At 36.9% G+C, this 27,391-nt stretch overlaps 1 protein-coding gene across 3 annotated transcripts in view; it reads right to left on the bottom strand.

The window, feature by feature from the left end:
* Window positions 1-596: 596 nt before the first annotated feature.
* The window catches only part of MYOM2 (myomesin 2), a 79,058-nt gene continuing 52,263 nt past the window's right edge, over window positions 597-27,391 (bottom strand). For all 3 annotated transcript variants that reach the window (XM_009677447.2, XM_009677446.2, XM_009677448.2), the window contains 18 exons: window positions 26,198-26,376; window positions 25,912-26,026; window positions 25,129-25,285; window positions 24,917-25,023; window positions 22,847-22,891; window positions 22,234-22,370; window positions 18,757-18,901; window positions 18,584-18,643; window positions 17,256-17,323; window positions 13,243-13,356; window positions 11,801-11,888; window positions 10,167-10,205; window positions 9,411-9,516; window positions 7,018-7,181; window positions 6,657-6,693; window positions 6,506-6,528; window positions 5,590-5,645; window positions 597-1,689 (listed from right to left, as the gene is read on the bottom strand). In XM_009677447.2, coding sequence (XP_009675742.2) covers window positions 1,345-1,689; window positions 5,590-5,645; window positions 6,506-6,528; window positions 6,657-6,693; window positions 7,018-7,181; window positions 9,411-9,516; window positions 10,167-10,205; window positions 11,801-11,888; window positions 13,243-13,356; window positions 17,256-17,323; window positions 18,584-18,643; window positions 18,757-18,901; window positions 22,234-22,370; window positions 22,847-22,891; window positions 24,917-25,023; window positions 25,129-25,285; window positions 25,912-26,026; window positions 26,198-26,376 — 1,985 coding nt within the window. In that variant the 3' untranslated portion in view covers window positions 597-1,344. The remainder of the gene's footprint in view (window positions 1,690-5,589; window positions 5,646-6,505; window positions 6,529-6,656; window positions 6,694-7,017; window positions 7,182-9,410; window positions 9,517-10,166; window positions 10,206-11,800; window positions 11,889-13,242; window positions 13,357-17,255; window positions 17,324-18,583; window positions 18,644-18,756; window positions 18,902-22,233; window positions 22,371-22,846; window positions 22,892-24,916; window positions 25,024-25,128; window positions 25,286-25,911; window positions 26,027-26,197; window positions 26,377-27,391) is intronic.

Below are 27,391 nucleotides of genomic sequence, written 5' to 3'. Positions count from 1 at the left end.
TTTTTCACCCAATTTTTCCAGTGAAGATTTTGCAGAACACCATTTCTGTAGGCCACGGCTAGTCTCATCTCCCTTCTTTCCCACCAGATTCTCCTTTCCTGACATTTATCCTACTCCATAGATTGGGAAATGCCACAGGAGAGGAGGGCAGCACCCAGGACATCTGTTTCGCCAGGGTTACCTACCCTTAGAAGAACTCTTTGCCAGAAACTGGTTGGCAAATTACACAGATTCATTTAAATAGCTAAGTGGACTGTTATCGAATAGAGAACCCAGTCTAAAAAAAAACACTAGTGTTGCAAACGCTCAAGCATATACTGTGTGATAGACATATGAGTAGTCTCACTGAAGCCCATTCTATTTGAATGTTTCGTGATGAGCAAACACTTGAATCTTTGCCTACAGGAACATCACTTCACTCACTGAAGAGCTGTGCTGTTCGTTTTGGATAGAGGAGAATCAAACACATAATTATGCTAAGTGACTGAATTGTGTACACATCTTTGATACCAGTTTGAGTTTGCATCTTGACCTATATCATAAAGAGCAAAACTAATGTCATAAGTGCCACCCAGTGACTGTGATTAACCATAATTTGCTTTCTTTATTGAAAGTCGATTGTCTGCATGCTACCAGCTGTGAAATTGCGCAATAAGCAATAATTAAACAATGAAAGAGAGTAAACAGAGCTAGTTAGGTGTGATTTGGTGCAGTGAGAAGCACAAGGTGACTTTTAAAGTTTTATTAGCACAAAGCGAAGAAAACAAAATACAACCATGTAACCTATGCTTCAATGAGTAAACAGTGAACATTTGTAAAATTCTGCGAAAGATAAGCTCATACTATACAATAACAATATTACTACTAAAGAGGAACTGTCCGCTAGATTTACTCACATGGTCAGCAGCTTCAAAGCCAAAGGGACTGTGTATGTGTAAGAAAGCAGAACTCATCTCTAAATATGTATCTAACTGCAGTTCATTACCTTCATTGATGGGACATTTGTTCTCAAAGAGCATGGGGGGGTTGTTTGTTTGTTTGCTTTTGCAGGTGGCTGGAGAGCGTGGAAAGGGAGGTTTTTTTGTAGGTTTATGGGACCTGCCGTTGCACACAGGAACTGTTGGCAGGCATTTGGCTTTTCGCTGGTTGTGAGTCCCACCCTATTACACATATTCCTGTTGACACTGTTGCACATGTGTACAGTTCTGTAGCACAGCTGCCTCCCTAAAGCACACTTCTAAAAGCTCAGTTTCCCTTTGGACTTTATCAATTAGTTATGTGTGGGAACACCTCAACTACAACTCATTTCTACTGTTATGTTTCTCAAACATATAATTTCAAGCTTTATTTCTTGCTGGACTTTGCCTTGGCCTCAGATTCTAGGACTTCTTCTGATGGTGGTATTGGCCTGGGTTTAGCAAGCTGGCCAGGTTTAATTTCAGGCATTTTTTCACCATGTCTGTACACACTTACAGTAACATCCACTGTTTCCCCACCATACTTGTTCTTGACATGGATGCTGTATTTGCCTGAGTCTTCTGAGGTCACTCCCTTGATTGTTAAACTGGCATATTTTCCTTGTTCCAGTGAAACAACATAGTGCTCATTAAGTTCAAAGACTTTGTCATTCTTGAACCAAACCACTTCTGGGTCAGGATTTCCAAACACAGTACAGGTCAGATTCAGAGTCTGAAGGAGGGAAAAAGATGTCGTTTTAAGTATCACAGATTTGTTTAACCAGTGTATTCTCAGCATTGCTTTCAGGCACTTCTTAATTAGTTAAAGTAAGGCAGGTATCATGTTCTTGAAGACTAAGAAATATTTTACCTTTTTTCTTTTGATTCAGTTTTTCTACCCTCTTACCAGTGACTGTGATGCAGGAACGGCCCCAGGGTAACACTATCTGAAGATGGTATGTTAGATTGCCATTGCAGTTTTGCCTGCAGGAGATTCCTGACAACCCATTAGTCTGACATGATGTTCAGGCAGCGATAGGTTTAAAAAAATCGTCAAAGATATCCTATACACATCAGGGAGGAAGTCTGAGCAAATCTTTTCAGACCTAGGCCTCCTGAGATTATTGCTGGAGAAGTTACAAAAAAATCACTTAAAAAGAATTAGTACATAACATGAGTCACTGAAAGTTGTCTTCCAGGTGCTGCTGACTAGTAAAGTGGAAATATTTTATGAAGACTAAATAATACATAAAGGTTGGAAAAGTATTACACACATGAAAAGTGTATTCAGAGAATATCTGAAATGATCTGTAGGCCATTCTGGCAATTTAGATGCTTTCCAAGAAAGGCTGAAATGAGATGAAGAAGATCATAAAATTTTTATGGTTATTCTTCCAAAATTTTATATAGCTATTGCTGACCCTAATTTTGACCATAATACAAAATGTGTGTATGTACATTTTATGTGTTTTGGTATGGTTATGATAGAGTAAATGAAAGAATCTTATGAAGAATTGCATTTGTAAGGGCTTACTTTGTCCACCTTTGTTTGAATCTTTCTCTGCACAATTCTTACCTAGATAATTAAAAGTCATCTTAAGAATCTCACATATCTACCTCTATTTAAAAAAAAGAAAAAGAAAAAAGAAAGCGACAGTTTTTACCAGAAGGCATATATTGCCTTCAGGTTCCACAGACTCCGGACCCAGAGGGAGCAGAAAAGGTCTGCCTGTGTGCACGTGTGCATGTTTGAGTATAGCATTTTTCTTGAATTCTAGTGAATGGTGTGGAATAACTCAATGAAAAAAAACCAAAAAAGGCAGAAATTGTAAGTAATCAAAAGTCCTGTATGTCCGTGTGTCTCCAAAGTCAGAGAGGACTACTGAAGGAAGATTTACAGGCTCTGGGTACAATCTGGTGACAACCTAAGAGTGTATGATGTAAAGTTAACTAATTGCCTGTAGAAACTAGCCTTACTACAAAATAATTAAAGGAGTAATGAAGCAAGTCTGAAAATATAATTTTGGAAAATCAAACCAATGTCTAATAGTATGAGTTTAAGTCTTACAGTCCTTTCTGTAACTCAGGTAACATTTCATCACTATTGCCCTCAAAAGTGACCTCATTTAAGAGTAATTAATAATTAATTCATAATAATTAATCAAGTCTCAGTATGTTAATATTAAAAATTACCAGAGACAAGATATATTCTAGATATAGTCCACAGTCATTTTAGATCATTTGGTACTGTTCTAATTTGTTAAATTATAGATATGACCTAAAACCATTTATACTTTCTTAGTAAGTACTAGTAAAGCTTTATCTTTTGTTCATGTATTTGTCCATTCCATTGCACAAAGAAAATTCTCTGTTCTTTTGCTTCCTATAGTAACTTTTCATGCTTGTATTTATATGAATCTTGCTTGATACCTATTCATATTTAATTCAGAGGTGAATTTAAAAATTTACTTTCTTGTGAACCATTTTATTCTGCCTTATTTGGAAAACTGGAGGTTTCTTCTTCACACATTCAGCTATTTAATCCTCACATGATTATATCTTCTTTGAAGTATTTTATTTCTTGAAACTGACTTAGGAGCATTTCCTTAATTTAAGGTCTTAGGTTTTAGGGTACGATTTTGCATGAAGAAACTGCAGCTCCAGGGTGACTTCCTCAAATTGTTTCCTTACAGTTACAATGTTTTAAGATGTTGGCTTTAAGGTGACTTATACCTAACTTCCTAAGAGACTGGCTTTCACGTTGTGAGGCACCTGTATCTACTTCCATGATATCTATTCCATCTATCTATTTCCGTGACAGGAAAGGACCTCATGTGAATACCTTAAAGAAAGAGAAGGAGAAGGATCACTGAGGCCCAAGGAAAACCACCTTTGTTTGGTCCAGAGTTGGGTAGCATTCAGTATCCACTGAAAAGCCCACCTCATCCACCTTCCTTCTAAAGAGACTATTTTCAGACAGCCAGAAAATGGTCAACTACATGGAAAGCTGGAAGAACTTTTTCTATTTGCAGCCTCTTACACTGGCCAGGAGAAAGACAGTTTCCACACAGAGTAACACAGCTGCAGCCTCTGAAGATGCACTTCACACAACAAACAGCCTGATGAACAAGCTCTTGATAGCCAGCAGATGGTAGAAGTCACATTGGCTCATGAGCTGATCTGCTATGGCTGGTCAGATTAAAACTCCATCTAGCTCTTTTAAAGGTCAAAAGCAACTGCTTCAGAAAGCATATAAAACACAGGAGAAGGATAGCGTGATCCTAGTGCCAGTATAACTCCCTGTTTTCCACAAATTGATGGCTAATAAACTGGTTCTAAGCTCATCCAGAGCATTAGATATCCAGACATTATGTTTAATAGCCCCTGCTGGACTATCCTCAATGATATTGCCTCAAATTAATTGTGCACCACATGAAAAACTACTTCCTTTTGCTTCCTTGAAGCCTGTAATCACTATGTGATTAGGCGCTCCCTAGTTCTTGTGCTATGAAAAGTGCTGGATAATCATTTCTAAGTACCTCCTCTGCACTACGCATAATGCTGCAGATTTCTTTGTTTTTTTCCCCTCTTCCTCTCTTTCGTCTCCTTCAGTCATCTCTTTCTCACATGGAAGAGACCTTTTTACTCTACACAGGAAAGGGCTGAGCACACACTAGAATAAGATTTGGCTGCAGGAGAAAGCGGAGAAGACCTTGCTCCCTGCGTTGGAAGGACAAAACTGGTTTCTCTTTTCTGGATTGAAGGCTTAGCGGTCTGGAGCTTACTGCTAGGATGAGAGTTTCAGTGTCTTGCATCTGTAAGGACAGACTGCAACTCAGGCTAATAGCCTTCTCCTCCCCTCCTAGTATCTGAAGAGTTTGGCCTGAGATTTCCTGACAAAATCCCATCGAGGGACACCAGTCAGTCAGTTTCACAAAATTCTGCCTCCACCAGTCAAACTGACCTGTAAAGGGACTTTGGGATGATTTACTAATTTTGACTTTTTATCTAGGCTTTTAGTTACTACTGCTACCAGAAACTATGTGTATTCTCTGGCCTTTGATATAATTATATATTGCAATGGGGCTGTCTGCCAAAGTATAGGAATCCCTTGTCCCAGGAATGCTCTTTACCCTCCGCTACTCTTACCAGCCAGAAGAGTCTGTATCTGGCACGCTGGAGAATGGGCCCCAGTTTTTGTTTCTGTTACACTAGGTCTCAGAGAGCGGCTGCCTCTTCCTGCCTCTTTGGTGTCTCCTCCTGGGCTGGAGCAGGTTCTCCTGTTTAACTCCCCTGCTCCATACTCAGAGCTGTATGCCAGCCCAGATTCAAGCCTGTAGTCAACTCAGAGTCTCTGTACAATCAACACAAAAGACCAGCACCCCTTGAGGCTGACCCTGCTCACTTAAGATCTGAATCAAGCTGTGCCTCCCCCTTACTGTACAGAGAGCTTACAGTAGTTATGTTCACTTATGACTTCTCATGTACTTCAATTAAATGACTACCATTAGGTGGTTTGAATTCTCCTCTTTTTTTTCTCGGCTTCTGTGAAATCATCTGTATTCCTCCCTTTTCCCCATTAAAGGAAATATCTTGCCAGCCAGCATGACTCACTGACAAAAACTGTTCTTACCTTGCCATCCATTATAGTAACAACATCAGGCAAACCACCAATGACTTTACCACGATCTAGGAATTAAATGAAAATTATGCAGATCACACGACGTTTACAACTCAAAAATATTCATTTATTTATGATTTTAATAACCTGGTGCCATGTTAGTCATAACTTCTGTTTGGGCATGTAACTGACATTCTTTCCTAATTAAACACAAAATAATACTTTTTGATACTTTATGTTAATTTGTATTAATGTATTTTATGCTTCCCTCAGATTTTTAGCAGAGATTGTGCTATGAAGTTTTAAACTGATACACATAACAGACTTGCAGCTGCTGCAGAGTTTGACAGCTTGTGCTCTGGGCACAGAACGTAGCAAGGAGGATGTTTTTAGCATCTGGGTGGTATCTAAGATCTGAGAAAATTTGTTGTATGGCTCTCTGCCTCTTTGTGGGCAGAGCAGAAGTATCTTGCCGTTATCAGGAGACTTGATATCAAAGTATTAAAATTCCTGCAGCCTCAAAAAGCCAAAAAGCAACGAGCTTCCATACTATCTCTCAGTATGCACTGCGCTCAACAGTCTTTTTTTTTTCCTAAATAGGTAGATCCCAGTATTCAGGGTCATCATCCTCATCTTTCAGAGTCAACACCTCCTTGTGCTACACCCTGAAGTTCACACCTCACAGAAACTCTACTTGTTTGAACGTGCAAGGAGACACAGCTGGAGGCTTGCAAAGTGTGAAAAAATGCACATTTAGCAGCAGATTTCCATTGAAATTAAATAGAAATAAAACCACAAATTCTGTAACAATATTTTGCAGTAATGGAGAAATTCCGCAGCCACGGAACTCTGAAAGCTATGGCACCATATCACGATGAATGCCTTTACAGAAGTAGAACATTGTTGATAAAATGTAAAATAAACTTACTTTTCTCAGCAAAAGCAGCTGCCCTAAAATTGTTGAGAAGGAGAGAAAGAGAAATATGTAATGTTATTAATAAAATCATTAATGAAACATTTGTCTGAAGCGTAAGGCACTGCTACTATAGCACTGAAATGCAGAAGATGTAGGGACTTACTTAAGTCGCTGGAATTCTGCATATGCATCATCAAAGGCTGTAACAAAATAATTGAGAGTATTATTGTCCATAAACAAAACTTGCACTTGAAACTCAGTATAAAATTTGTAACATATATCTATGTTTAAACTCTTTTAAAACCAAGACAATTTTACACAGTATCAAAATGGAAACCCAAACTCCTGGAACCCGCTAGCACATGTTGTAGAAACCGATTCAAAACTAAAATGATCATAATAGTTATGCAGCTAAACTGCAACTGGTTTTGACCAACAGCTTTCTATTTTTAATATCATTCTCCTGATAACTATTGGTTAATTCCATTTAAACCATGAAAAGTCATCATATCTTACAAATTTACCTTGCCCAGACAGATCAAGTGTGCGTTTGTAGGATTCCTTGGCACCAAAGATTTCAAAGGTATAGTTCCCCTTATCCTTTTCAGTGGGCTCACATATTTGCAGCCAGGCAACAACCTCTCCACCACCAATCTTCATCTTTTCACCAGAAGAGATCTTAGATTCCCTTGAAAAATTAATAGAAAGGGGTGTGAACAGTCTTTTCATGTATATTCTCCATAGAAGATATCTACAAAACACTACAAAGGATTACATAACATTCCTAAACTTCAGATAAATTGCAACTACTGAAAGCAACTTCACGGGAGATTCTTCTCTTCCTAGTGTGAGTATGAAACATTTTTAAATCACTAGCTTGAGCTTTCATTCCATTTCGTTCTCTCACTCTCTCTCTGTCTACATACACAGATATACGTTTATAGGTATACTGCCCTATGCACACATACTTATCTGTATGCAAACATGCTACACGACTTTAGAGCTCTGTATATTTCATACGCACACAGTGGAAGGTATCAGAATGGTAAACTAGAGGCAAACCGTTGTCTTCAATGAAGAAAAATATCTTCCTCCGTTATGCATATAAGAAATGTCCAGCAGGATCAGATCAGTAGTTCGCCTACCCTATAACCTGTCCTGAAGAGTGGCAATAGAATAAAGTATTTAGAGAGACCACGTAAACCTGGCCACCTTCAATGGTTTGCAAGGAAGTTTTCCTTCATTAACTAAAGACATCTTCCTTTTCTTCCTTCCTCCTCAGCTTCTTTAACTGAAGTTTTTAAATAGATAAAGTCAGCATTGGCTTCCCTTTGATCAGCTAACTTATTTGCCCACAGGATCGATTTGGCTTCATAGCTAGAGATCTACTTTGATGAGGCATAGGAAATGATGTTGAGCTCAGTGTACCAAATTAGATACCTGGATAGAAACTACTATATATTAGAATGCACTGTTTCTTGCATTGCCCCCTGTGCAACAAGTGGATGATGCTTGCTGGTTTTAGGACTTGTATTATGTTCCCTGCTATGCAGAATAGTGGATAATTCAAAGCTAGTTGGAAAACTGCATGCAATGCTTCCTGTTGCGCAAACGACGGTAAGAAAACTAATGATTGTCTAGCCTTTCTGCTTTCCAGGAATAATTTGCCTGAACTTTATGTAAAAGACTAGGCATATTTGAGGGGCCTGGGGGAAGCTGGTTTGCTTGTTTACTTGTTTTAGTCTTTATTTTAGCTCTACATAACAACTCTGGCTTCTACTTACTGTATTCATAATAGAAAAGATTTTTTTTTTTCAAAATCTAAATTTAATGATCTTCAGGATAATCAACATATAAGGCCTGTTATAAAATCTGAAATATTGAGTGGGGGTGTATGTATAAAAATATAAGTATGCATGCTGATGTTTTCATATTTGCCATATAACGTTCTCTGACTTTCTATTTCTATGAACTGGGTAGTGAAATGGAATGGAATTTTAAAGTAACCTTTAAAACTTAAGCAGATGTAGCAGGAGGCAGAGGCAAAAAAAAAAAATTATTCCTACCATTTCCATCATATGGATATTACATTTATCGAAAGAAGGAGCAGAACTTACTGAATACAAAGCTGGAGGTACAAGTACTGCTGCACACTCTTATAGATGCCTGCTTGAGCTCCCTGAACCTGATGATTACTAATACCTTTTTTACTTTTCTAATTATCTTCACAGAAATCAAGGTACATCATTGCAAAACTAGGACAACATGGTAGTAAACCAGCGAAACCAGTTCACTCTGTGTCATGTTTGGAGGTCATCAAGGAATGCGGCAGTTGAAACCACTTGAAGAGTTTTAAAGTCCTTCAAAACTCTATCTGTAGTTTAAAACAAATGATGTCCCTGACCTAGGAAAGCATTTGAACATGCATTTAATTATAAATATATAGATGAATAGAGAGTCCTATCAAAGTCAAAGATCAATGTAACATGAGGGTAGAAGAAGTATTTGGAATTTTACAGTTCATTTCTGGTCATGTTCTCAGTGCTGAGGGCTGTTACCAAGGTATTTGGTACCTCCCTTTGTCATTGAATATCTGTTCAAAGAAGCCGAGTAGAATTAAAACACTTTAGGTCAAATAAGACTATCTCAGTTTGAAATTTATTTTTTTCTTTTTAGTGCGGGCTTTTATTAATCTGCTGGAGCAGATCCTTCACATTCACCTCATTCTGGAGTAGGAGAATGTCATCTACTAAAAGAAGAAGAGAGCTCTTCTTCTTTAGTGGATACTTTACTTTATTTGAACCAAACAGTTACTAAATGAGTGCTACAGAATAGTAAATAGTAAATCATACAAAATATATTTTGCTCAAATAACTTTGAATGTAGGCTCCATCTTGAGAAAGATATTCTCACCTACCTGTGAGACCAGTTGATTTTCATTTCTTCACTGTAGTACTTCAAGAAACACTGGAGTCTTATTCCTTCCTCTGTGCAAAGGATCTTCAGTGGAGAAGCAGACTTACCTATATAAAATAGGATATATGAAGATCAAGTAGGATATTGGAATGAACAGGAAATAGTCAAATGGAGTTCTTGCACTATCAGGACAAAATATGTTCAAGGTTTGGGTCATGATTCTCAATTACAACAAAGAGAATTGTGATTTTCAAAGGACATCTGCTAATTTCAACATGATTTTACAGTTTTACTGTAAATCATTATGACAAGCAAGATCCTTTCTAAAAAAAAAATAGTCGTGCAATGGTCATGAAACAATAGTGTCATGATTCTAACTGAACAACTATTTTATTCTTACGCACACCTTCTTCTTTCACTGGAATGATTCCTGACTATTACTGACAGTAGGATCAGAATTTAATTCTCTCTGTGTGATAAGACTCATTTACTGATGAGTAGCATAAAGAAAACCATTATCCTAGCATTCTCAGAGTATCTCAACTAAACAAGCCAGGTGGAATAGCACTTTGTTCCCTTTTAGTAGTGTCAATTAGCAAGGTCAAATGCTTATTCAGAATCTTAATAACATGCCTATAATAATATAAGCATCATGACTCCCAGAGATTTCCCACTTGCAATAAAAACTGTCTGCCTCAGGCTCAGGTGATTTTAATATAAAAAAATTACATGACAATCTGAGATAGCATTTACTTACCACTGACTGCGCTCAGTGCCAGAATTATATCGTCATACACTGAAAAGGAAAAAAAAAAAGAAAATGCACCATCAAAATTCAATCAGAATACAGTTTTGTTAATGTTTAGTTTAATTAAAATGATATGGGAAATCTTCACATCCTTAGGCAAAGAAAACCATTAAAATTGCAATAGGTTTATGGGACAATTTGGAGACCCCATCTGTGTACAGCATATGAATTCTGTGCTGTGTCACTGAATACTGGGTAGAAAAAATTTTCACCTGCTCCCTGTAGGACGGCATTTGGCAATTGTAATGTCATTTAACAGCAAATGAAAGAAACTAGGTATCTTATCAAGCTTTTGAAAAATCACTGAGCTGATGGCTTGGTGGAAGGAGAGATCCCTAGAGACAAGAGTAGCTTGGCTAGAAGAGTTGGACGCTCTTCCATAGCAGAAGAATGCTATTCAGTGTAAAGAAAGAAAAAATCTTCACTGTGTAGGAGGGAAAGGAAGGGAAAGAAAGAGGCACCCTAATCTGAGGAAGGCGTGTTAAGACTGGAGAGTTAAAACCCATATTTATACTAAAGAATTTTTATGAATAGGGAGGATAGTGAAATGCATGAAGCGGGGAAAACGCAGCTTGCATATTTGGCCAGTATTGATCTGTATCTGCATATTTTTTGTCTCTGCTAAAATAAATTGTGATTCAGTTCTGGAGGCCTTTGCAAAATTCAGCACGCTTCCACTGTTCTGTTGACTGGAAGAGATGAATTACATAGCAGAAAGTAGATATCTGGAAAAGTAGGGCAATAAAACCTATCTTGTCCCAATAAGATGTTCTTTTCAATGGAGAGTGGACAGAGATTATGCATAGGAAAAATGCCTGAAAGACTGTGCTGTCTCTCAGATGATACAGCCTTCTCAGGTCATGGGCAGCTTAAGATTTCAGTCTGAGGTTCATCCCTTACTCCTGGAGAAAAATTTTTGAGAAGATCTTTGGTGAACTAAATTAACTTTCAAAGGTGTCTTTCTCCATTATTAGACTAGGGGAAAAAACCTGTATCTGGATGCCAAGTCAAGTGCCTAAATGTAGGTGGGATGAATACAGGTCCACTTTGGACTTCTTGTTGGGATCTAAACACGAGAGTCCTTGGTAATCTGCCAGGGTTGAGCGAAATTCCTTTATGCTGGCCATCGATTTGCCTCTGCTGTAGACTCAGAGGTAAAATAACAGCTATTCTTCTGAACAAATCTACATATGCATAAAATTAGAACAGCTCACTGTAATACCTGATAAAATATAAAACACTGTTTGAACTGGATTCTCTTACCCATACTTGCATTTATCTTCACTCAAATGCCAGAGGAAGAAGGCACGCTGAGCTCAAACTTGCCCTGTACGATATACTGTCTTCTAGGGCCAGCTTCTTGCTAAACTCCTCCACTTATCCTTTCTGTTTCGTTTATCGTTAAAATACCCAGTGTTGCAATTTCTTAACTGATAATCAGCAGTTCAGGCCTCTATAACATAAGAAGAGCTTTGAAATACAATACAAATGTTTGCTCACTTTTCCATTTGCGAGGGGGGATTTCTGCCACTTTTTGAGAACATTTGGAGATCATTATTTCAATATAATAAACTGCATGTTACCTTTTCCTGATAATTCAAGAGTAGATACATCATGACCTCTATCATCTGACAGTGCTGCCTTATAAACTCCTTCGTCTTTGCGAGATAGCTATAAGGAAAGGACAAGACGCTACATGTCAAGTTTGATAAGAATACAACATTTTCATAACCACTGCACAATTTTCTAAACCAAACAGCATACATTGTTCTGCATTCTGGCTAAGTAATCTTACCAGAGATGAGATAGGAAACTATGAATGGCTTGTGCATGACTTTTTACGTAGATATAGCTAGTCCTTAAGCCTAATACATACTGCGAATTCGTTTCAATTGCCTTGAGAAATTTGCTTTTTTCCTCTTGTTCCATAAAGACGTAATAAGATTCACCCTGGTCAGTAGAAATCACAAGTAGCTTAGTAAGATGTAATAGAGGGTAACTTTAAGCCATACACTTTTAAGAGAGGCAATTTTTCTTCAGCTGAAACTATTACTTTTTGGAATCAATCTATATAGAGCATAAAAAAGGGATCAATACCCTAACTATCCGAATTCAACTCACTTGCTTTCATTCAAGCAGCAACTGTAGTCAAATAATATCTATGCTAAGTAAACAACGCATTCATTATTTTTAGAGAACTTACATTCTAAAATCCAACACAGTGATAGTGCTGCGAAAGTGGAAGTGGTGGGGGGGTTTATTTTAATTTAGTTAAAAACCCAAAGGAAAAATATAAATACTTATATTCAGGTTGGAAGTCATTTAGCTGAATCTGAGAGTTATAAAAACCCGTAAACAAGGGAATAGTAGGAAAATTATCATATCATTAAATGACAAATAACAACAGTAATTAAAGAGTCAGGAGTCACTTCTCAGAAAAGCTAACTCAATAAAAATGAAGCCACTGGGGAAAGTCAGTACACTACTGCAAGTAAATGACAGAAAGAAATTGGGAGAATATGAGGGTAAAAATATAGATTAAAAAAAAAAATTGAGTGCACGCTACACTGAAAGCAGAAAGACTCCAGGGGAGTTTTGGGGACTTGACAAAGACAGCAACTAAGAAAAATATGGCTTCAGACAGAAGTTAGGTTATTCTGTTTGCATTAAGAGGATTCTTAAGAAACCCTATACCTCAAACCTATTAATTTTAGGCAGTAAATCTGAGACACTGACAGAAAGAGGTGCCCGAAAAAATTGAAAAATTAAGGAGCAAAAAGACTTAGAACTGGAGAGAGTTCATCTAAGGATCCTGAAGTAACTTAAGCATGAAGTGGCTGAGCTAATAACAAAAATAACACTCTTTACCAGCATTAGTTACTCACCAGCTAAATGAAGGGTGGCAAATGTGCCTTTTCTTAAAATGGTTCACAGAAATCATAATAGCTAGTTTAGTACGCTGCCTGGCAAAGTGACAGCATGCCGAGTAGAAGCTGTCATTTCTAATTAGTAGATGATACTGTACCCTGGGAATAGTGAGGTGGCATTCTCCCTTTTGCAGATCGGGTGCTTCCTCAGCCTGAATCCCAGAACCGTCCTTATACCATTTGAAAATAGTCTCCTTCTTTGTGTTTGCCACCTGTACAGCAGAATAGGCATGTAAGCACAGCTATATCCAGACAAAAGATACCATACTGTAGGTAGTTGCACTTTCAATGTAAGAAGCCAATTTTTTATAACGTATGTCAAATAAAGCTAAGTGAAGAACAATTACCACCAAATTCTGCGAAACAAAACGTTAGTGCTACAGTGTTCATTTGCAGCACAGAACAAGTGAGAAGTATGTAGTTTGCAGCTTCAGAGTACTGTGGAATCCTAAAAGGAAATCTCATTGGTCTCCTCCCTTAAAGTATTTTGCATCCTTGCTCTGTGGGCTGCAGCTTGTCTAGAGATAACTGTGACAAATATCCCTGAAATTAGAGTAGTCTTGTAGCTGCTGAACTCTCATTTATCCTTTTGCATTTGCCATATGTCTCCAGAGAGTTGTAACATAGAATCTAGGCCCTATCTTGGAGGATCTTTAGCCGGTTTGTAGATTTAGCCTGGCTTTAAGCAAAGTCTTTCAGGGCTAAACTGCAGAGAAGCTTACTGAAATTACTATTCTGAAAGCATCTGAGACTTCAAAACTGTGAGAAGGGACACAGAATCTTTCCCTTTTTCCCCACTACAATTGTGTCCTATGGGAAATACAAAGATTTGAAGAATTGCAGTTTCTCCTGATACAAAGGAATGTAACATAGTAGGACAAATTCAGAGAAGTTTCTTGAAAGCCACAATTTTGCTGTAGTAGCAGCAGCTCATCTACACAGTGCAGAAATAGGCTACAGCTGTATCTCAAGTATAGCTATAATTTTGAAATACAATTGTGAATTGGTGACACTTCAAATGTTGCTGGACTAATGGCCTCAAAGCATGACTTCAAAGAAGCGAAAAGCCCAATTCTCTTTAGAAAACCTGGCAATGTATTTTATTTTCCTCCATTTTAAGAAATGCTGCGGTTTAATTGAAATCATTATCCCCTCACCCTTCCAAAAATCACAGAAATGCAATTGTATTTATGCACTTAGCCCGAATTCGCAGTCAGCATGACTTTGGTAGAAGGGCAGGGCTAACAGGACATTTCTGAGTCCCCATGCAATCAGTTTAAAAAAAAAAAAATCTCCTTAAAAAGGGACTGAACAAATGGATGCAGGGCAGCCCAGAAATTAATACAGCTCTGCCGTAGTTGTCAAGTGTCTTACTTGGGGGAAAATACATGCACCCTTTTCTAACCCTTTCATATTAGACAGGTCTTACTCTGCAGATGAACAGCTCTATGAAAGCTTTCTGCAGAGAGGACCAGACAAATAGGAGGGTTCCTCCCTCTTCTATAGTGACTCCTGGACATCTCTCTCAATCCCGCTAGCATTAATCCCATATATTGCATCTTAATAGCCAGTGTGGTTGCTATGGATCTCTGAAAGGGTATTTGAGAGCACAGTCTGTCCCAAAACAACAGCCGGCATGAGAAAAATAAGCAGCATTTCACATTTACCAGTAACTAGAAAGTGGCTCATGATCTATTTGTGCAATCATACTACATGAATGGCAATTTTATTTGAATAAGGCCTGAAGGAACAAGCATTTAATGCTTCTCAACAATTCAAAGACAAATTCAACATCAAAGACTGTTGGCACTCAATATGACAAGGAATAGACCGGGTTTCAGACAAATGCAGTTTGCGGTGCCAAAATTATTTCATGTTGACATTTACTACAAAAAGTTACCTTCTCTGCTGCTTAGCTTGCTTTTAACACTCCCAGTACAAATAAAGGTGGAAGGTATACAAGAGTACGTAACACCTAAAAACTAACATTTTGAAACTTAGAAATACCTGAAGAAAAATGTAGATGCAGGCATATAAAGAAAAATAAGCATGGAATGAAAAGCAAACACCATCAAATTATTAGCCAGGATCATGGAAAAGCATGTCCCCCTAGTATGCAGGGGCTGCAATAGTTTCCACAAACCAAGACCGTGATTGTTGATTCCCAAGATTCCAGAATTAAATACAAAAGTCGATCAAAATTTAGTCAAGTCCAATCACGTGAGAAACAAAGTGGTACTGGAGGTAACATATTTTACTTTTGATATACTCTTACACAACACAATCCATATTTGGTTCATTATTATTGTTATGGGCTTGGATCATGCAGACAGTCCTCTGCTCTACACAAGCTTCCAGCCGGCCTGGTTCCCAGACTCCCCCATGTCACACCAAGGCATATAAGAAAGTCTTGGCATGCTATAAAACACCTCTCTTACAGGTCACAGCACTTCCTTCAAACTACTCCAGGGCTCTTGGAAGAGATGAAAACACATGAAAATAATATTTGCACAGTGGCACTAGACAGAGTCTAGAAAGAGACATGGGCCAAGTACAATGAAGCCTGTTCATGCCCTGTCGTCTTCTCTCCAGGGAGCCACCTCTGAGCAGTGTGGATGGGAGCCACCCTGAAGGATCTGGCCTGGGCAAGCAGAAATTGCTCCTTTGACAATTGTAATACTGCTGACAGTAAAAGCCACTGAGTGCTTTAGTCAGGGACCTGAAGGTAGTAGGACAAATCCAGGCTTTATCGTTCAAACTCTTCCTAGCTAAAAGTATCAGTCAAACAGGCATAAACAACAGTACCATGTGGACCTAATACACAGTCACACACTGAAAGTAACAAACATTATAAGGTCAATAGCATAGTCAAAATGACGAGTTTGCAGACAACCCACGTCATGGATTGCATTTCTGACCTTATAAACAAAAAATACACGGGTGAAAAGCACATAATCAGATGCTCAGCCTTTTGCACTATTTCGGTGGTATAAAGAGGCTCTAAAGTCAATGAAAATAGATAATTTCAGATTAATTTGTATAGAATTAACTCTAATATAACTGGTTCAGAACCATTTAATTCCCCCTATGAATGAAAGGATAAGCATGGTTCATGGTGAGGCAAATGCATGTTGAGATTATAAAGTGCTCCAGCAGTGCAGCTCAGTAGCAGCCAAGGTACCATGTTAGCTAATGAGTGTTGAGCCCTAAGACTAGGTGCACACAGAACAGCAGCTTCACCACCCAGGTCAGCTCTGCTGAGAATCAGCAGAGGTTAAAGGCCCTCTAATTAGTGAGCAGGAAAAATATAGAAGAAGAAAAAAAGCCCAAACGTGCATGTCAATTACTCATAATGAATGATTCAAGTTGGACTAATTAAAAACTGAAAACTTTTTTCAAAAGAAGTGGATAAAATTAACACAAAACAGCCCGTACTGCAGAAAAAGGCAATGAAGAAAAGTTTGGTGCTTGCTAAATTAAATTAAGCTAATTATTCAGACCTCTAATTAGCCGTTCTAGAAAAGGCAACAAAAATGAAAAAAATATCAGTTTAGAATAGCAGATAAAGACATTAGTTGCGGAAGTTACTATGAATTCTATGTACATCTGCCTTAGCTAGGGTACAAAGGTCATTGGCCCCATACAGGAAAAATCCTGTTTTTTAACACTAATTCCAGAAATTTGTGATGTATGCTTGATTACAGCTGATTAAATAATAGATGCTTTGGTAGAAGAACCACCAAATCAGAAAAGGGTAAGGAAAGAGTTTGAACTGAATTTTGTCGCCATTTTTTGAGGATGGAAAAAGGAAACATTTAGGTCTGAATATTTAGTCCAAATGATTTTTATGGCTGGCAATTATTATTGTTAAAAATTTAGATTATTTAACACATTTCAAAAAAGTGTTTTTTCTAATTTTTTACGCCTACTCCTGTTCTCCATTAAGGCAACAATCCTGAAATTTTTATTTGTTTTAATAAAGACTATTAGTATTTAAAAATAAGAAATTAGAAAGTTTCACTTTTAATATGTCAGAATGTTTCTTCACGTTTTCCTTCCTCAGCTATTAATGGAAACTGTCTAAAAAATTTCTTCAAGTATATTCACTCACCTTACAAACAAGTAAAACTTCACATTCTTCTGTAACTTCCCAATGCAAAAACTCCAAGAAATGAGGACCTAAGAAACAAAACAGACTTAAAGCATAAGAAGAAAACGAGATCAGAGAGACCCAGCGGTAGAAAGAAAAAGGACATCAATTATAGTCAAAGATCCCTATCCCAGAATGATGACACTATGCATATACTAGAAGGAAAACTCTGCAGTGAATATTCACCTTATTGACCCCGGTAGCTACAGTACAGACTAGAAGCCTGAGGCTCATCTCCATTTGTATGGCAAGTCTTGTAGCATTCCAAAATGTAAAATAGCTTAGTGAGACAAATTAGTTTACTAAACCTAATCATATCTGATTGCCAACTAAGCGTAGGAAAGAAGCAGAATACAGTTACAAATGAGTGTATACATGATACATTTAACGTAGAGAGGACTCCAGAATAAACAGATGTATCCAAACACTCACCCAGTTAAATTTTCAAAGCAAAAATCCCAGGCCAGACATTATTTGTCCAAATTATAAGAAATTTAAAAATGCATTAAGTATTGCAAGCAGAATAGGAAATATTTCTGTCCCCCACTGAGGTTCCAATCCTGAAAATATATATGCTCTTAAGTAAATTTACTGATCCACATAGTCATTTTTAAATTTTTGTGGTTAGTCATGTAAATATATGAGTATGTTTTAATGTCTGCAGGATTAGGGCCTGTAATTGCAGTACCCAGGGATGAAGATCTTGTGCTTTCATATACTGACTAGTATCATTTATTTCATAAAGCTATAAGAAGGCCAAGAAAATAGAAAATGATAGTATTACACTGCTTAGTCAGATACACTTACTTATGCTATTTAGAGTAAATAAGTAATTATTTTCACTACTTTCATCCTAAAACCTGTTTGTTTGTTAAGTGATAATTACAAATTAGAGCTCAAACTCAGTTTTTCAAGGAAGGATTCCACAGTGATAGAATATATATTGGTGGGACAACTCGTGTGCTTAAAACTAAACATGCACTGAAGTGTTTTGCTGGATCCGAGCTTAGAGTAGGAGCATTTCTTACGAATATTCAGCAGAGATAACCTCTTGTAAGGACTCCTACTTTATTTCTCTGCTTAGCGAATTTTCTAGCACACATTGCATGTGTTATATGACATTGTTGGAAAATAACATCCACATCCAGCAAGAATTCAGTCTCTCCCTAACATGTGCAATGTACTCAGCTTCTAATGAAGTCAATGGAAGTTGGAAGCACTTAGTAAACAGTAGGGGTGCATCCTTAACTGCAAATTGGGCCTAAAGTCACCGATCTACTTTGTCTCACCTTGTTTCCTGAGAAACTCCTTTCTCTGGAGCTCAGCCTCAGCCAATATGGCCTTGAAAGCTAAATTTTAGAAGAGGTGAATGAAAACATGAGTTAATCACAAAACTACTCAAAGAATAACTGAAGAGCATTTATTCATCTAAGCCAAAGTTTCAATGTTTCAGTGAGCCTACCATCTCCAATGAGGACTAATGAAGACTGGTTCTTGGCCTTTCCATCTTGGATCTGTACTGTGTAGGTACCTTCATTGTCAATTGTAAATCGATCCATCACCATTTCTATTATGCCAGTAGCACGGTCACATTTTATTTTATGCCTCTGAAATAAATAAGTAATAACTTTACTCTAGTATGATGTAGTAATTTATAACTCCCTACCAAATTAATCATATATTATAACTCTACCTCCACACTTCATCTCTTTCCTGCCCTTTAAATTGTAAATTATGGGGAAAGAGCTGTTTTTGCATTTACTGTTGCACGACAAGGTCCCATGCTGATGGGAAGCTTTGTAAGCTGCATTTAGAATCCTCAAGTCATCATAATAGCGCTGGTTTTGGTTTAAAAACACTAGCTTATGGAATTATATGTGCTTAAGGAAAAGCCTGCACATCTGGCCATCAGCTACATCACAGCTTCCAGGCCAAAAAGGGGATCTGCTAGTCTAAAACACTATTCCTAAGTGGAGTCCAGAGAGAGCTGTGAGTTTTCCTTTGCAGGCACAGATGTGGATCTCCAAATATGTGCGTTGTAAATAAATCCGTTATAATAAATTCAAACAGTCATAGCTACTAAATACCTCTGAGGCATACATATGTGGCAGCTGGATACCGGGTCTTACTTTCTAACTAAAAAAAGTTTATTTAGGAACAGTATAATGATAGTCTCATCTTATACTAGGTGTTCTTTTCAGAGAATACTAAAGTACTAGACCACAAGAGAGAAAAGTCACTTCTGGCTCCCTTATGTAAAACCAACAAGGTTTCTGTGAACTAAAAAACAGAGTGAGATCAACAAAACAGAATTCGAATGCTGTTGAAACATCTTGTTATCTACTAAGGGCTTGGAAAATACGCTCAAATGCCAAATATTGACTTGAAGTCAGTCATATACGCTTTTCACTATTTGTGTGCCCTTCTTGTGTTTGCTTTCATTAAATATTCTAGAAAGATAAATTATGGTCAGAAACGTTCAGAGAAACAGAAAATTATAAGTAAATATTGGACAATATTTGCAAAATATGTATTTTACATTCATAGGTACTGCTTTAGGTACAACCATCTTTTTCTAAGTATCATCCTTCATTCAGTGAGTAACAGCCATAAGGACTGTGTGTCCCACCAAAAGTGATGTTGTTTGAATTTCAGCTAACAAATTCCCAAAGTAAAGTAAAAATAATCTATAGAAGTTGCTTGGTGAATACATTTTTTAGTAACTAATGAGACTAAGGATATTCCACATTAACCGCTCTGTTTATGATGGGACAGAAAAGAAAATATCGTTTTCTAGAAGGAGTTCTATGCAGTAAAATGCTATAGACCATGTTGCTGACACTAATATGAAACTAATTTAGTTCATATCTTAGATAGGTAACTGAAGAATGAAAGAGAAAGAAAAAGAAAAAATAATGGAATTAATAAAGCAGTAACTAACAGGTTGATTACGATAGCTGTTATATAAATGAATGAATTGGGGGAGAAGACTGAAGTACATCTGTTATATGATACTACAGAGAAACATATATATGTATAATCTGAATATGCACTTTTCCATATATAGTTCAAAGAAAGGTATAATGTCACAGGATAAGAAAAGATCTAACTAGTCAGGAAATGAAATAGGTAACTGATTTATATACATGTTTATCTGTAAAAGTGTAGCAAATAGGCCAGGTAGATTAAGAAGAGAAGTTATAAACTGCAGTTAAGTTATCAAACTGCAAATTCAAATTCTCACGTACAGCCTCCTGCCCACTGAAGTCAAAGACCCCGCTTGCACTCACTTCATTGGTAAAGAAATGGGATCTCAGGGAGAATGTTAAATTGAGATTTGCCAGAAGCAGAAAAAGAAAAGCAAAAAATATGGTTTAATCTTATCCTTTATCACACTTACTAAAATTTTGTGTTTCTTGCTTTTGTGTGAAGGAAAAAAATATTGAAAGATTAAAATAACAGCTCTTAGAAAACAGGGCCCAGTTGACTCCATTCTCAGTTTGTTCTTTTTAAATCTCAAAGAAACTGTTCCCTGCTAGGACTTAGACGGAAAAATTTATCACTTCAGTCAATGTCAAGAATCAGAATACTTTTCACCAGCAGAACAGTCTATTGAGCATGTTCAGTGACTGTAGTCTAGTCTCCAGGCAGGTTTTAGAGTGTAATTAGGCTTCTAACTATTGCCATTATGCAGCAAGATGAAGTTCAATGATTTTATGGGCACCATAAATACTAGGCTTTTATGTGACTTTCCACAAAAATATCATCAATCTCGAAATGTAAATGTCACCTGTGGGTTACTAATTAAAGAGGTGAAATAATGCAGCTCCACTTCAAGGCTCTCTCTCTGATGTCAACACTTTCAAAACACATGCATACTAAAAATAGCTTATTTTGTTCCACTAACACTGCCAAGACAGAATATTGTCATTTCAGTATGTCTTAGTCACTAATATTCAGGTTTTCAGGGCTATATTTTATTATTTCTTGCAGTAAGAAATATAGAGAAGAGAAGTATATTACTCAGAAACACTTCCTCTTCCACTTGGCAGTATCTAATTAAGGCAAACTCATTTTGTTTTTCTACGGTGTTAAAACGCTGATAAGCTTCTCTGGCTAAAAACAGGCTTTGCCACCTCAGGAATAAACGAACACTTTCAAACAGCTGCAGTGTCGGTGGATTCCTCACAGGAAAAAATGTTTCCACTGCTGTACTTCAATGCCCAATGGATGAAACGTATCCTGCCCTACAAGAGCATGAGCCTGCCTTCTTCTCCGCCCTATCTGGCCACTTTTTATTGTCTCTTATTACAAAAGGTTTTCCTAGAACCACAAAAATGCAGGAACCTTGTGGCCTGCTGCTTCATCTCCATGCAGTCATTCAATGGCCACTTAGTATCTAGGACAGGACAGGACAGGACAGGACAGGAGAGACCGTTTAAAAGTTTTATATTTTTCATCATTGTTGCGTGATCGAGCGCCTCCCACATCATATATAAAATTAATAGCAGTAGCCACACAGAGTCTCTGGGAATGGCATGTCTTGCTGGTTTGCAGTCAATAATCATACTTGAAGCATTTTTTTTAGGCTTGAGTTATTTCCCTAAAATATTACTTTTAATCAGAAATATTTATTAATATTCTATGTCTAACTTCTCTTTTTCTTTGGTTATTGCTCATCTAGCCACCCAAAATGAATACAAACTTCTGAAAGCTAAGCCTTACTTTTTTATTTGGTATGAATAATCTCACCGAAATCTCTGGGACAGTAATTCTGAACTGTGAAAGATGTCCAGATTAAAAATTGTCATTCCCTTCAGGTATTATCAGGCTAATATTAATAATGTCTCTTTAAATAACTATTAAAATAGACTGACAGCTAATGCCTAATGGGTTATTAAACAAAATCATAAATGTATGGCCCTCAATATGTACTTACATCACTGTTTTCAACTTCCTTATCATTAATAACGAATCTGAAGGTAGAATCTGGTGATAAACTTTCAGCCTGAATCCAAAAACGAACTTCTCCTTTCTCAAGAACCTCATAAGCTAATTCTGATTTCAGAGGTACGGCTGCAGAAAGAAAATCAATCAAAAGTCAATAATGCATGAATCCTTATAAGAAAAAGGACTATTGTAGTAATATATTAGTGTCTCCCCATTATTTAGGAAATGCTGAATCATGTAATATAATTTATATGGGGAAAAGAGGTCTAATGCCGTCTTTGGCTGATTTTTAAAATTAATTTGTCAAAGGAAGAGTACAATTTATAGCTTACAGTTTGTACAATGTCTAAGGAATCAGCTAATAGCTACCTATAGTCTATTGCCAAGGTAAAGTTAAACTGCAAAAGACTTTTAGGTAATGAAGATTTTTATTCAATACAATTTAATAATCTTTTAAATGAATAGAAAGATAAGGAAGCAAGTTGTGCCACGAAAAATGAAGCTTCCATTGTCTCAGGAAGAACCTTTTGGGAACTCCAGTCATTAGCACGTAATTACATTCCCTTCCAAAACTACCGAATACATTCAGATCTTCAACTTACTTGGATTCTTTATTTCATGGCTTAGTGCCATCAAACGTTCCAACTCTGAAAGTAAGAATAATACTCATGTTTTAATTTATTCTGAAAAATACAGTCAGAATACAAGTGTCAAAGCAGATACATATCAGCATCAGCAAATAATTAATCTCCTTATCTCTTGCATGCAAAATACCCAACTCTTCTCAGAAAATTATGTCTCAAAAAAAAGATTTAAGAAAGTTGAAATTCTATTACATAGATTTAGTGAGTTTTCCTATCTCATGCATTTTCATGTACATTCTTATGCAAAAGAATCCAAACAAGGGGCGAGACCTATTTTAAACTTCCTATGGGATTTAAAAATAGGAGACAATAGCTTCTACACAGTCTGTGAGGCTCTTTTGTCTGCTGACCTCCTTTCTCACATAGTATTTAAAATGCTTGTTTTACTGTGATAAGTAATAAGACTGAGTGCAGGTTAGGATGAAAAAGGTACAAAAGTTTTATTTAATGCACTAATACCTAATGAGGGCTGCGTGAGAGTCTAGAAATCGCACTGTTAGGTTTCCATACTAATCCTATTTATCATATTTATTGTTAATAAAGATTTGGAAGAAGAACCCAAATGACAATGCCAAATTTACAGATACTATAAGAGAAAATTAGCAAAAAAATTTATGACGTAGCTGAGGATTTAGAAAAATTATAGAATTTGTAAAAATTGGGGAAATTAAGTGGGCAAGAAAACAGTAGTTTTCTGTGATAAAATACAAATTTGATACTTATGGAGAGAGCCAGTACAAATAAAATTATCATTCTGAGTAGCAGATGTGACCAGAAAAGATCTAAGCGTAAGATGGGAAACACCATCAGTGCTCTTGTACAGAAAAAGCTTGGATGGTAGGACTGAAGGTGACGACAGGTTTCAGAGAGATGCCTCAGCAGTAAGCCAAAGAGAAGTTCTCACGATCAACTACTTGTCTGCCTTTTCCAATAGCATTCATTAGTAAATTAAAAATATTACACGTTTAGCTTCCCTAGAAGAAGCAGATACCGATAATGACTGAGTCCACATAGCGCTCTTCTTCTTACCACCTACCTCGACTGGAGAAAGGTGATGTGGTCCACACTGTGACAAAGTCCCTGCATACTGATCACACTCAGACTGTCTCATCTCCTCTCCTTAAAGGACTTAGAGTGTAAGTTGAGGGATTCTCATGCTTATTTAGGATCTAAATTCCCATTGGCTGTGTTACTGCCAAGATCTGATCTTTTCTATCTTTTAATACAAGGAATAGTAGTAATATTGTGATACAAAGCACCATCAGTAACCTTTAATATGCGGTTAAAATTGAAAACTACACAATGTAGGGTTTGGCATAAATTTCTGGAAACAGTCAAGTATCATTATAAGATATAAAGATATTAAAGATGAGATAAAGATAAAACTGAACACTGTTTTTGAATGACAAATATAACTAGGTAGTTAAAGCTCTTTTGATTCACTTGTGCAAACGAGAGAGAATATTAAAAAGCGCACAGGGGCCCAAACTGCGAAAGGCTCTTTGTACCTAGTGAAGAAGTGCTCTGGAGAGCATTTTCCTCCTTGTGTGCCATACCAGAAAGCATTGATAAATTGTCTGCAATAGTTTCCAGCAAAGAGTGCTCTGCAATAAGCCAGCAAAGCTGCCTGTGGCTGTCCCTAGAGTCACTGTTAGACTCCTCAAGGTCACCCACGAATGGGAAAATTTGCGCAGCTGCCTAACTCAACGCTCGATATACTCCCCTGCCATTTCCCAGCTTCCTAGAATGGGCAACTTCCTAGGTATTTTTCCCTACCATTATTTTTGGCTATCTTTGGCATAAGTGAAACTAACTGGGCTGAACTGAGCATAACAACCACTTTCTGTGGACCAGAATCATTTTTGTAAAAAGGTAGGAAATTCCTCCAGCTTTGCTTTTCCCCTCAGCCTCTCTAAGTGGTAAACCAAAATCAAACTGAAGCAAATGGGAGAATGAATTGCTTTTCTTGTACAATGTTTAATGCAAATCAGGCGTTAAGAGAAGGACTTGAGACAGCAAGGTCCTTACCTTCTTCATCCATAACGAAGCTGGATGAAATCCCATCTGTGTCACTAACTGAGATAGAATAAGTTCCCAAGTCTGACTTATCAGGATTTTTGAAGTACAGCTTAGAACTAAAATCATCAATAAGGAAAAATATAATTAGTATGTTTTCTTATTTTATTAAGGTTTTATCAGCACAAACTTCTAACATCTTGAAGCAGACTTGCATGACTTACTGATTTCCTTCTGTTTCAATCTTAAACTTATCAGAGTCATCAATCTCTTCATAGGATTTACCCCATGCAAAATGAGATGCATCAGTAGCTTCTTTGCAGTCAAAAGCCAGGTAAATATTACCCTCATCATCCACACCTGAAAAAATTTCCTTTGTTCCTGCAACATAGGAATCAAATCAAATGTCAAGGCTGCATTTTTCTTCAGAGCTGCAATTCACAGATGACTAAAGCCCATGCTAATTCTATCCTTCCTTATTAACAGACGTTGATCTTACTTTCATACTTTTAAGCATATGCTTATGTCACATACAGACAAGATTCTTACGTTTCACAAGAAAGGAAGACTACAAATAATGAGTGCTCATTGAGAAAGAAAGCTGTAGAATGAAACTGAACGTGAGAAGATAAAAACAATTTATGTTAATTTTATTATCACTCTTGATGCTTTAAAAAATTTCTCTAATTGTGCTTTTTTTCACCTGCAGTAAGACGCATCTTTGTTTTTAAGAAGAACGACTAAAGCAACTGATTATCAAAATATTCCCTGTTGGAAGTAAAACACAAACCTTTTTATCCACACGATTTATTTATTTATTTATTCATTCATTCATTCACTCATTTATTTATTTATTTATTTATTTATTTAAGATTTAAGGCTCAGAGATTCTGAACTCTGGAAATACTTTTAGGGGGCTACAGTATTGATTTAGACTGATTAAATCCACTTCTAAGTATTTCAGTATATTAGAAGGGGAGCGGTAGACAAAAAAGTTACTTCATTACCTGGTCTTGCCTCAACAAGCACTGGTTCAGATACCTCAGATGATTTGCCTGCCCCAGCATCATTCACTGCACGAACTTTGAAAACATAGGTATGACCTTCATGCAAATCAGTGACCTTGAACAAGATAAAGAGCAAAGCTAATTTAAAAAAAAAATCTAAACTCATATTTTTTCATTGCATGAACATATTAGCAGAAGTGCATATTCATATATACCTTTGTTGTACTCAAGGCAATGTTCTTAGAACTGATTTTTGAATTAACACCAATTGCACTGAAAACTTTACCTTAAAGTAGCGCTGTGAAGTCGGCTTTTCATTAGTAGTGATCCAGTCTTCTGCATCTACTTCCTTATAGTCCACTAAATACCCAGTAATAGGGCTTTTGCCTTCATACACTGGAGCTTTCCACAGAAGAACCAGTGATGTGTTTCTGACTTCACAGATTGTGAGATCATAGGCAGGACCTAAAATATTTCAAATATTGGAAGTTTACTTCAGTATAATAAAGTTTTTGCAAACTGGCCCTGCAAAGGGTAAAATGTGTCATTTTAATTTTATTTCAAATGTGTTTGTTTTCAAATATCTCCTCCTTTACAATAAACATGGTATATATGGTATATATATTATTTTCCCATTGTGGCTGCATACAGCAATACCTGTTTTAGGCAGGAGTAACAGTATCACAAAGCATACATTGTTAGCTGGATCTCAGTAAATTCATTATAAGGGAAGGTTATTCATCTGGAAAATCCATGCAGTTTATTTATTCCAACAGGAATATAGCATTTTGGATCAGTCTGCACATTCACCAATAGAAGAGCATTTTTCACTATGAAGTGGGTAAAGATAGCCCGGAAGAAATTCTGAATAGGATATTTGTTATGAGAACCATTTACACCAAAAACATGCTGATGCTCGGAGAAGGTATGAGTTCATATCTTTCAGCTGTCAAGCTATGTTCTTGGTGTTATATTTCCTTTTCTTTCACTTAACTGTTCTGGTGCCATCCAATTTAACTTGTGATATTTTCTTTATTATACTCTTGATATTCGGTTATATCAGTACAATTATCTGCCAAGGTGACAACACCTGTGACAAAATACTGCTATTGAGGCAAATAATGTAGCTGGAAGTTTGCTCCTTATGCTTTATATTTGTAATAAGAAAACCTGAAAGTTCCTGAGACTAAGGAATTTTTCAGTGATGCGAGTTTGCTCTAACTCAAGATATTACTTTTCCCTACAGCCTTGTCTCATCGTTCAAAATGCAGACAAGTATAAGTACCTCTCAGATAAACCTGATTGATTGCCATTCCAGTCTATACAATAGTAACTAATGCTGAATGCACAGAAATTCTATAACAGATGAGATTCAGCAAATATACAGCAAAAAAGCAGTAAATGAGTGTTCCTCCACAGTGGATAATTACATGCCAGAAAACAAATATAGGGGTACCTGTTGCTGTTCTTTTGCAGATAA

Source organism: Struthio camelus, chromosome 3 (assembly GCF_040807025.1).
Source record: "Struthio camelus isolate bStrCam1 chromosome 3, bStrCam1.hap1, whole genome shotgun sequence".
Classification (NCBI taxonomy): Eukaryota; Metazoa; Chordata; class Aves; order Struthioniformes; family Struthionidae; genus Struthio; species Struthio camelus.
The sequence above is the reverse complement of the archived record's forward strand: the minus strand, read 5'-3'. Positions and strand labels throughout refer to the sequence as shown.